Raw genomic sequence first — 11,657 nt, forward strand, 5'->3', positions numbered from 1 at the left:
TTTTAATAAAGGGTTAGAGCATGAATCCGGTTTCTTTATTGCCACACCTTGTATACACGGTGCCAAATCCCAGAAGACTGCTTTCTTCATAGTCACCGCCGTGAAAGCCTCAAATCTTACAAATAGAATAGACTCTGTTGGAAGCTCATACTCAGTGATCCAAGCATAATCTACGATATATAAATGTGCAGCTTTTCTGTTTCACTGTTTCATGTCTCATACTGCAGACTTTATAGAGAACACTTTGAAATTTACTCAGCACTCGCTGTTTCCTGTATATGTGATTGTTGAACAGTGTGCAAAATATTGCAGTTAAGAGTGGTTCAGATTTCCATTCTTCCAGCTGTGTTTTTTTAATAACTAAATTTCAGCTTCTTAATTGCAGTATTCCATCTTAATGATTCTAGCTGTTATGTAAAGTCACATATGATAAGAAAAGCAACCATGTCTTAAGTTAAGAATGGGCGCTCCTTCTAATATTAAATTTATGAAGGAAAATGAGAGATTATTATATTAAAATTATTTTCATCCATGGACCTCATATTTTTACCATACATCCACTTAGTGTGAATATATAGTTTAGGATTCACTGGTGCTGGCCATCTTCAAGCATTGACATGTACTTAACTTGGCTGCTCCAGAATACCCCTGCCTTTATGGAACCTCAGAAGTTTATTTATCTCAGTCTTTACAAAAGTCTCCAATTGGATTCTATTCAGCCAGATGAATCCATTATACTCCCCTTCACACTGCATTTAATCTGTGTATAAATCTCTCCCTCAGCATTTTCCAATTGAAATTCTGTATGAATTTCTCATCCCTGCCATGTATGATACATGCTTCACCTAAGTCTGTTTCTCTCCAGTTTAATCATAATTCTGCCAATGAGTACAAAGCTCATAATTATGCAGTTTTCTTAATCCAACTTTTGTTTCCTTTTTCTTAGGTTCATACATTCCTGTCAGCACTTTGCTCTTGTAGTGATGGACATCCAGTTCAGTTCTCTATACATAACCTTTCAGGTTTTTAGATAGAGCATGGGAAAATAAGCTCATCGCTTTTCAGTGGTCCGTATTCTGGGACATATAAGCCCAGCTCACCCCATCACTTCCTATTTCTGCAAGATCCACTTTAATATTCATCTCACATCTATGCCTAGGTCTTCCAAGTGGTATAATTTGAGACCGTTATGGTTTGGAAGTACATCACATAAGTGTTTACCTGTACTGACTCCACTGTAGGCTTTATTTAAACACATTTTAATTAGTCTGGCTTGCTTGCTGGGTATAGTGAATTCTGTGAGAATGTTGTATAATATTTCTCTGATAAGTAGATAAATATACCAATGTTCTTGTGCAGCTACTGGCAGCAGTGGTGAGCTGGATCATCTGGCTACATGACTAAACAAGTTTGTGTCAAACAGTTTTTGGGATTTGTGATTTGTGAAGATGTGCGAGTTTCCATATTAGTAGACCCAGTACTGGTAGATTGTGTCTGACCTGTATGTGTGAGACACCTACAGTCTCTGTCCCAAGAAATGTATTTGTGCAACTCAGTGAAATCAGACAAATTGCATAGTCAGCCTAAATGGGTATGGGAAGGGCATGTGAAGGGGAGGTAGCTGTCAGACAAATGGGTGGGGAGAATCTGTGTTCAATGTTTCCCTGACCCAACTTCAGTTATTCTGTTTGTTGCTGTGTAATGTACACAGTTGCACAGTATTGTAAAATAAATGAAAAACCAGCACTGCTTTTTACAGAATCCTCTTGTTTTTCATGTAGTTCCAATATAAACTTTAGCTTGCTTATGTGAACCTTGGCAGCTTGTTCTTGTGTACTCATTTGTTTTTCATTTGTTGTTTTTTTCAGTTTTGCAACCCTGCATGAGCACCTTTTGGTAGTATGTTGTTATGGCTGCCTATTTAAATCGTACAATATCACTGATGTCTGGGGATGATCCTGGAATCCGCGGACCATCCCTGGCTGTGGGTGATGGTCGATCATTACGTGATTCCTCTCCGCTTCAGATCTTTGTCAAGGCAAAGAAGAAAATCAATGACATATTTGTGGAGATTGAAGATTATGTTCGTGATGCTGTTGCCTATGTGCAGAGTAAGTACAAAATTAAATATTTTTTAAGTGAAACATTCTTCAAAGTGTCTAGGAAAGTTAAGTTAGTATTAACCCTTCAGTGCAGACTTTTAAATTGCACAGTTGTAGGGGGCCCCAAGTTTTTTTTTAATGGCTATTTAATTTTTGCTGTAATATAATTTATTTTTCATGCCTTTTAAATATACAAGACATAATAATGAAAGTTTCACTGAAATGGATTTATAAGTTTACCTTATATTGTGAGCAGACTGAATATGAAAATTAGAAGTTGGGGTTTTTAAGATAGCTTGTAGACGCATCCCTCCTCACATTCACTACACCAATAAATTGATTCCCTCCTTTACCCACGTGGTGTGTGCACCACACATTTTGTTTGAGGTTTGCCTTCTTTCTGGTGGCAGGAATATGCTCTGAGAAATGTTGTTCTGAGATTCTTATAGGCAGTAGTTCAGTTCATGGATGCTCATGTAGAGGACAAGAAACAACAGAACTGTGTCTGCACAAGACCTTATGCTGGTGAAAGCCTGAATTTAAGGGAATCTATATTTGGGAGTGACCAATAATACAAGACACTATGTTACGTATTGCTACGTTGAGTAGTCACTCGAGTAATTTCAGGTGGCACTTGATACCTTTCTCTTGTTCCAGCAAGTACAGCTGTGGCATTTGATCCTTCAGATCCACTGCTAACATGCTGACATTGTAATTTCAAACAATCACAGGCTTTCTATTGGTTTGCTCTATTTATGGACCCATGCATTTCAGCTGTGTTGTGTGCAGGTATCACAGCCAGTTAGCTCCCTGTCTTTCCATGCAAGGACTGTCTGTCACATCTCCTGAATCTTGACCACAGAGCTCCTCTGTTTCAGTTTCTTATTCTTGACTACAGAAGGAACATTTTTCCCCTTAGCACACAAAGTTCCAACACAGTCTGTTTTATTTTGTACTTCATGAACTGAGCCAACTCTGCAGTCAATTACAAAGATGTCCATCCACACAGTGTGTCGATGACCAAGATGTTGTGACAGTTTTACTGTAATTGCTGGCATTTTCATTTGTTTCTGCAGTCACAAACTGATTAATTAGTTTGTGCCTTGTCATCCAGTGTAAATGGGAAATGACCAAACATAGCCAGAGCTGAACTCAGACTTCATTTGTTTTTGCATCCTTAAGGCATATTTATTGCCTGAAGGACAAATTACCTTTCTGTTGAGCAAAGGACTCATCACAGGATTCTGCTTTGGGAGATGTACATTCTTTAACTTGTCATTTATGTGCTGAACAACTGGATGAATTTAAAAAGCTTGAGCGGTCCTAGAGATTCATTTCGCTTATTGTTATCAGAAACATGCATGCATTTGGTTATTACCTCTCTCACCTTTCCAGAGGTAAAATCTCTCAGAAAAAATTGACTGAGTAGTGGCCTACTCTTTGAATAGTAAGATGTAAGCGTAGGGTTTTGTACATTGCCCATCAACATGATGGAAGCCAAAGCAACATACATTTTGTCCACTGTAACATCTTTCCATTTTCTAATCCTAGAGTGAAATATGAATGAGGGGTTGATGCTTTTCAAAATTTCATGCTGTTGTTTTCATCTGGAATCACTTATATTAGACCTATATTAGAAATATTTTCTTCAAATGCACCAATGTCAAACTGGGGACCATACACATCACAAATAATTTCTCGTGAAGTGGAAAATCAGTCTATATTTTGCCACACAAATTTGACAACCATAATAGTGCTAATTTTATGTTTTCTTATTGTTTCATCACTACCACTATCAGTGTTACTGTCACCGTCTGAACTAAATTCACAAGTATTTTCAGTATTGAAAAACTTCTTTCAAAACTTACACTTATTGAAGCTTCATGAGTGCATGACTTGTTGATCGGCTGGCAACTTACATATTTATATCTAAACGACCTGCTCACCTGCAGGAAATCCAAGGTTATTGATTGATACATGACCACAGAGTTCATTCATTTCACAACATTCCAATGCAAACTTCATTCGTCACACTTGGGTTGTTTGTTATTTATTCACATATCAAAGAAGTTAAGCTCACAGCCAGAAGTATGCTATTCATTAAACCACATACGGAGCAATTAAATACCAAATGTGACATCTACAACACTGAACTGTGATGGTGACTTAATACTCTTATATTTGAGTTACTGTTTTGATATAATGTTTGCGATATGTAGTTTAAGTTTTGGATATGTTACAAGAAATTTAAATTCCTTCAGTCCATTTTGCCCATACACATGTATATATGCATGAACAGCTTGTGAACCTATGTAGGATTTGAGGTTCTCTTACAGCTGTGGTTATGAAGGACTCTTCAACTTTGGAACCATTGGACATGTTCTAACAGAATTTGATATGGAGAATCTAAGAAAAATTTTCTTTTTATGACAGTGGAGAAATTAACTTTTGACTTGGTGTCCCATATTTGGTACACCAAGCAGACGTAAAACAGAGTGCATTCGTGAATAGAAGCAGAGTAGCAGTAGTTAAAGTAAGAAGAAGAAGGAAAAGAAGGAGGAGGAGGAGGAGGAGGAGGAGGAGAAGAAGAAGAAGAAGGATGAGGAGGAGGTGGAGGTGGAGGAGGAGTAGGAGTTGGTGGTGAATCAGTGTACTTTCGAGAACTAAGCAGAGCTATGCAAAACTGAGCAGAGCCACGCAGAGAGAGATTCGTTATCCAGAAGGAGTTGAGTGTGTGAACTGTTATAATCGAATGTAATTGTGATAGTGGCATCATATAAATCCAAGCATCAAATCCAGAGTCCACAATTATTAGTCACATTACACCGGACACACGTGACAATAAGTTATGATTATTAACATTTGTTTTATTATTATGTAACTAATTTGGTTTGTTACTCAATGCAGGCCACCCGTCCCCTTATTTAGACTGGATTAATTAGCTTTTACTGTAGATGATATGATCCTAGTCCATATGCTTTTGCGGCTGGAGCTTAATGTGTGGCTTCAGCATTCAGGAATAGGCCTGGCCCAAAAGCTGAAGCCACATATGCTTTGATATTACAGGCCTACAGCAGGAGAGAAGCATTGTGAAGTCTGATGATGCGGTGCAAGTTGAAGGCTATATTGTGAAGGTGAAAGGCATCCGTGATGTTCTCATGCGGGATCACATGAAGGTGGCTTTCTTTGGAAGGTAGTAATGATGTGCATCGAAAATGTTTTATTTCTTAATTTCCTTTAAAACACTCATCTGTTCTTATATTTCAGTGATTGATTTTCTGTTTGCTTCCACATCCATTCAACTTCACCTTATATTCACTGAATTCTTGGTGATAGAGAATTTTTAGAGCTTAAGGAGAAGGGTAGTTTATCATGTGTTAATCCCCTGTAACAGGCCATGTAGGCCCATAGGGTTGTGAGACGTTGAGGGTCCCACATTATCTAGACAATCGGCTCAAAGATGGCAATAAGGTTGTCAGCCTTATGTGCCACCCATGCTTTACTCCCCAGGAAAATTATTTATTTAATTCCTGGTACTCATTTCTGCTATAGCGTAGAATGTCGTGGGTTCTAGTACCAATGAGGCCATTGGATTTTTTCAACTGACCTAATCCTTCCTGCCGCACTATGGCCCTGGGGTTCACTCAACCTCTAACAGAAATGAGTACCAGGAATTAAATAATTTTCATGGGGATTAAAGCACGGCCAGCATGTAAGGCTGACAACCTTACCGCCATCTTTGAGCCGATTGCCTAGATAATGTGTGACCCTCAACGTCTCACAACCCTATGGGCCTTCATGGCCTGTTACAGGGATAGCTTTACTTACTTTTTTAATTTTTATTTTATTTTTTTTAAAATTTTTTTTGCTTTTAATCCTCTGGGGCATTAAATGAATCTGAATAATGTTTAAAGATCAGTTCATATCTCATAGAAAGAGCACTTTGTATCTCAAATACAAAGACCAACTAATTAATTCTGTATACTGTGTCATTGTGTGGCAGTATTCAGAGCTTTCTAATGTTGAAGCAAGGGGAACATGCAGTTTCTGCTCGTTTGAAGGTGTGAGTATTGAAGAACCAGAAACATCAGATATTTATGTATTCAGTTTCTGAAAAATAGGTCTCTTTGTTTGTTACTGGTTAGTAACATGTTACAGTTACTCTGTCGTCATATTTGAACATAGCTTTGTTTACAGGACAAGCAATGGTAAAAGCACTGTGATTAATGCAATGTTACGTGAGAAGATTCTTCCAAGTGGGATCGGTCATACAACTAACTGTTTCCTGCAAGTCGAAGGTTCGGATAGTGGAGAGTCTTACCTTGTTACAGAGGATTCCACAGAAAAACAAAATGTCAAGGTAATAGTTTGCATACTAATTTTGTTAAAAATGATCTAATGACTATGCCTTATCATTGTCATCATCCAGATCTTTGCTCAGATACTAGCTAATCTGACTCAGATTTTTGTGTTTTTGTCAGGCCCTGCAGGCAGATTTATTATTGAGTAATCATCCTATGATTTGACTGTATAAATCTGAGTTGTTTGTTCAGCACTGAGCTGTGATTGCAGGTTCATTATGTGTTGTGCATTTGCAACTTATCTGATAGCGTTTTTCTGTGTTTGAATCCTTTTGCCAGTAGAAGAGAGTGCTTGTACACATGTTGACTGATCCCTGTAGTGTTAAGGTTTGGCCACACAGAGTGCTACATACGCGACGCACGCTACATATGCTATGTTCACTATATGAACAGAAAAATATCTCCGTTTATTGCCACTGTGACTGGCCACACAGACTTCCGTACGTTATGTTAGCTATGTTAGCTGTGTCGCAGAGTGTACACAGCGTACGTAGCGAACATAGCGTAGCTCGGCTGAACCTTTACAGTAAGTCCCTGGCTCGTCTTTCTGTGCATAGTTGCAGACAGGAAGATTGCAAAATAGACAGAGACCATGAGCATGGTACAGATGGATATTTGAAAGTTGCTAACAGCAAAGAGTTTTGTGACACATCAGCATTGAATGTGTTGTTAATTAGACCAAGAATATGCTTATGTTTTGTGAACATAATTTCTGTTTATTATAAAGGAAGAGTTCATTTTAATGTTAATTGTTCAATTTGTCTAAAATAAGGCACCTCAGAGTTACAGAATGCCCTTTCTCTTTCACAGTTTAGCTATATAATAAATGATTGAAGAACATAGGTATTATATTATATCATTTATAAATGTCTCAGTTAAGATTACATTGTGTATTTTCACAGTTTTGTTAAATTGGCTTAGAATGTCTTTGAATGAAATCAGGATTTTGTATGGAGGTAATTACATAAGGAGGAGCTTCACAGTTGAACCCATCATGCAGTAATCTTATGATTAAATTAAGATTGATGATACATGCAGTACGTGTATACTGAGAACTAGAAATTAATGTGAAACTGTTAGAAATCTTGATAGAAAGTCTAGACATAGATGAAATAACATTAAAGGGGAACTTACAATGTTGGTTGAAACAGTGTGAAATTGATAGTTGAGGATGTGGTGGTATTCAGATGATCCCGGTGATGAACATTTGGATTCATTAATAGAGAATTTCATGATCAACTGATCATTCAGAGAAGGTCCTGTCTCAGAACGTTAACATGTTTCAGTCTGTGGGACAGCTTGCTCATGCCCTGTGTAAGGAGAAGCTGGGTGAGAGTCAGTTGGTGCATATTTATTGGCCCAAAGACAAGTGTCTGCTGCTGAGAGATGATGTTGTGTTTGTTGACTCTCCGGGAATTGATGTGTCACCTAACTTGGATGAATGGATTGACAGACATTGCCTAGATGCAGATGTCTTTGTGCTTGTTTCCAATGCTGAGTCCACTCTGATGCTTACAGTAAGTGACAGATTGTACGGATACTGAGATGAAAGTGCCCATGCCTTGGTTTTAACAATTCATCTGCGTTTTAATTTTGTCTGAGAGGTCTAATAGTGAATTAGCTGGATTGGTGACTGTACTGAAAGTGCCAGGGATTGGCCCCCTCTGTATCCCCCTTGAGCTATCACGCTTGTGTCCCCAGCACACTTCCCTGTATTGCCCTCCAGTTATGTAGCTATTCTGCTCACTCGGGTGTTTGGTAGTGGTAACCTTTGCTGGGTAAGTGCTGCAGGCTGGCTGCAAATATTGGTGAAATTTGTTTTGCGATCTTAGTTGGTGACCATGTGGCACAATGTAATGGGATGAGGTCTTTCATAGGCGCAGGAACTACAGATCAATCCTGTTGAAGTGTCCAGTAAAGAGGGTTATTTTCATTATGAGTATGGTATTGTAAATGTGATATTTATGGATTTATATACAGTATACATGCCAGTATCATAACATATGCTGTACAGTTAAGTATAATGACCGATGTGCCATGATTGCTTATGTATGTGAAGTAAAAACTTGTGTACAATCCAGTCATGACATCTAGAACAATCTGTGATGTAGTGTGCATATGTAAATATCTGTGCAATTTCAACAGCCTCGTGTGTTACTCAAGTTCAATACGAATTGATGCATTTGTTCTCCCTTGTGTGCGCATGTAGTGAATGGTGGGCAATGTGTGGGTAGTACTTGTAAGCAGAATGTGAGGGTTTGTGTTTCCAGGCATGCAGAAAATAGTGGGCAGGACTTAAACTCATAAAGGACGGTTTTGTAATTAGCAGTTGGTGGCCAATAGAAGAGGTTATGGAAAATTATGAGAGTGCTGAGCTCTGAATCATTCATATCCCCATGATGATTGCTTCAAAGAAGAAGCAATACTGTTATATCATTATTTAAGCCTTGGTGCCATGCTGTATTGTATGTGACAAGAAATTGAGCATTTTTAGGAATTTCCTAAACTCCCATAGTATCTAGTTTCCACTGTATATGCAGGCATATGTATACATGTATTTTCAAATGTATTTATATTATAATTTCAATATATTGTAACGTGTTGTGTTACTGAAGACACAGTTTGGATTGTTAACTGGTTTATTTGACAACCTACAAGTAACGGCTACAATTATTTATAACACAGTTGCGGGGTTTCACACTTTATAACCCTAATCACATTAATCTGTTAGCACAGTTGCGGGGTTTCACACTCTATAACCCTATGCACAAATCAGTTCACTCTGTCTTCAGTAGTCTACACGTTTACAGTAGGGGAGCTATGTATCACTGTATCACACGCTCCCAATTACACAATTACACACACGTCCGGATCTTCTTTCCGTGACGGCTGCTATACTCAACTGTAGTCGGCTGACTGGAGAACTGTTGATAACACACTTGCTCGTAGGCTTGCTCGGAACTAGCTCGGAACTGAGCTCGGCGATAGCCACATTACAACTAACTCGTAGCTGCTGTGCAGTTCCCTTATATAGCTGCAGTGCTTGCCTGTTGCGTGCCACGTCACAGTAGGAATCGGTGCCACGTCATCCTGTTGCGTCACCACGCGTTGCGTGTTACGTTACCGTGCGGAGCGGGGGGAGGAGAGTGCTGACTCACCCGCCGCATCACTGCTGGTGGTGGGGGTTCTCCGTTGCGCAACATGTCACACTGCTCCCTCCTTAAGGCTGTTCATCCCGAATAGCCTAACGGTGCATCCCCGTTCCTTTGCTTCAGAGGCTGTTCTTGCAGCATCTGTTCTCCGGTCGTTACAACCGCTTCCTTCTTAAGACCAACTAGTCTCGAGTGGTTTCCTCTCAACTTGCCAGAAGATCCAGTTGTGTCCCATTCATCCATCACTTTCATTCTATGGCACATTCACTCTCTCTGGGGAGGCCGGTTATTCTATTTTACCGGCTCCTCTTCCGTTTGAAGTCTTCTTTTCCATTTTGGCGGCGGTTGACACTTCCACAGTGTCCAGTCTTTGTTTATGTCTTCCATGAGAAGTTCCTTATGTCGACGTAACAGCCCTTGATGCGTTGTTTGCACTTGCTGACGTCGTCATTCCTTCTGGACTTCCAGCCACTTGCTGACACGGGACCGTGGTGCCAAGTCCTTTCTCCGGCATCCGAAGGTTCCCTGGGGAGTTTCCTTCTTGAAGGCATTTCTCCAACGTCGTGCCACTGTCGCGTGACAGGATGTCTTCCTGCAGGGGGCAGCCAACTTGTTCTGGGGTCCACTCTTTTCCTGCGTCAAATTCTTTATATTCCACTTCTTTCGGTCCCTACGCATTTTCTTCTTCGGTTCTCTGACCGGTCAGAGACCGGTCAGTGTACTTTGGCGTCTTCTACGGGTACCTCTCGTAACCGTGCCACCTCAGGTTTCCTGTTCGTTGAGGCCGGCTTTTCTCCTTCTGGACGTGCCTGTTTCTCGGCAGGCCATCGTCACTCTGACCGGTATCCGTATGGGGACCTCCTCTTGTTGTGCTGCTGCAGGTTTCGTGTTCACTGAGGCTGGCTTTCCTTCTTGTAGACGTGCCTCTATCTCTTGGCAGGCCATCATCTCATTGCGGTTGGCATTCACCCTTTTGACGTTGAGTGTGTAGTGTGGGGGCGTTAATGCATATGCCGGCGTTCGCTCTTCTCCGGCGGCCGTCGCTCGTTTCCCGACGGTTGGGTACCCTTCCTGTTCGTAGGGGCAGTTATTCACGAAGGCCCAGTTTTCTACAACTCCAGCACCCTGATTGTCTTCCATCTTCTCGTTGGGTGGGGGACGATCGGTATTTCCAGTGTGTCTTGGTGCTACCTTCGTGAGGCCTGGCTGCTACCAGCACCGCCTGCAGCTCTAATGCTTGTCGGAGGGCCTCGTTTACCTTCTCCCCTCCCAGCAGCAGCCGAATCTTTATATCGGCATCTCGTATTCTGTATACGAAGGCTGTTCCTGCCTCTCTTCCTATGTGGTCTGCAGGTAGATTGGGGTAGGCATGATGGGAAAGCAGTTCAATGGCCGTGGCAAAGTCTTGCAGGGATTCTCCAGGTTTCTGGGTCCTTGTTCTTAACCCTTTGACGCGGTAATTTAAATTCCGCGGCTGCGTCTCCTGCGGTAATATATTCAGCNAAGTTTCTTCGTAAGTGGCAATTGCCGGAATGCCGGGTAGCATTTCTGGTGCCCAGCCTTTCAGAGCGGTGATCAGGTATGTTAATTTTTCCCTGTCCGACCATTGGTTGTGTTCCGCTATGGTCTCGAATTGTCGCTGGAACACGCTCCACGTTGAATTCCCGTTGAATATTGGGGGCTGAGCTGTGCTCGCGACGATTTTTGATGTATTTCCCTGCTCGGCCTTCATTTGTACTATGTCCAACCATGCCTGGAACTCGCGTTTGGCCTCCTCAATTGCTGCGCTGGTTTCGTTGTAGTTTTTCGTCAGGTTTTCCTGGAGTTTATCTGTCCTCACGCAGAGGCACACTTCCACTGACTGCAGTTCCCTTTGTGTTTTTCCAGTTCTTTCTGTAAGCTCCTGAAGCTTTTTGTCTGTCCTGGCTTGGTTGACATCCATCATCTCCTTCAGTTCTCTTCGGTCGGTCTGTCTGACATCTTCGAATCTGGCCAGTAATTCGTTGAGGCCGATCTCCGCCTTTTCTTGATAGGAGTCTAAT

General features: G+C 40.9%; 1 protein-coding gene across 7 annotated transcripts in view; it reads left to right on the plus strand.

The window, feature by feature from the left end:
* LOC111870699 (transmembrane GTPase Marf) overlaps positions 1 to 11,657 on the plus strand; it is a 65,940-nt gene that overhangs the window by 10,721 nt on the left and 43,562 nt on the right. For 6 of the 7 annotated variants that reach the window (XM_023863199.2, XM_023863181.2, XM_023863170.2 and 3 more), the window contains 4 exons: positions 1,869 to 2,111; positions 5,169 to 5,295; positions 6,300 to 6,462; positions 7,750 to 7,980. In XM_023863199.2, coding sequence (XP_023718967.1) covers positions 1,910 to 2,111; positions 5,169 to 5,295; positions 6,300 to 6,462; positions 7,750 to 7,980 — 723 coding nt within the window. In that variant the 5' untranslated portion in view covers positions 1,869 to 1,909. The remainder of the gene's footprint in view (positions 1 to 1,868; positions 2,112 to 5,168; positions 5,296 to 6,299; positions 6,463 to 7,749; positions 7,981 to 11,657) is intronic. The other variant, XM_023863226.2, reaches the window with a different exon arrangement.

Source organism: Cryptotermes secundus, unplaced genomic scaffold (assembly GCF_002891405.2).
Source record: "Cryptotermes secundus unplaced genomic scaffold, Csec_1.0 scaffold1823, whole genome shotgun sequence".
Taxonomy (NCBI): Eukaryota; Metazoa; Arthropoda; class Insecta; order Blattodea; family Kalotermitidae; genus Cryptotermes; species Cryptotermes secundus.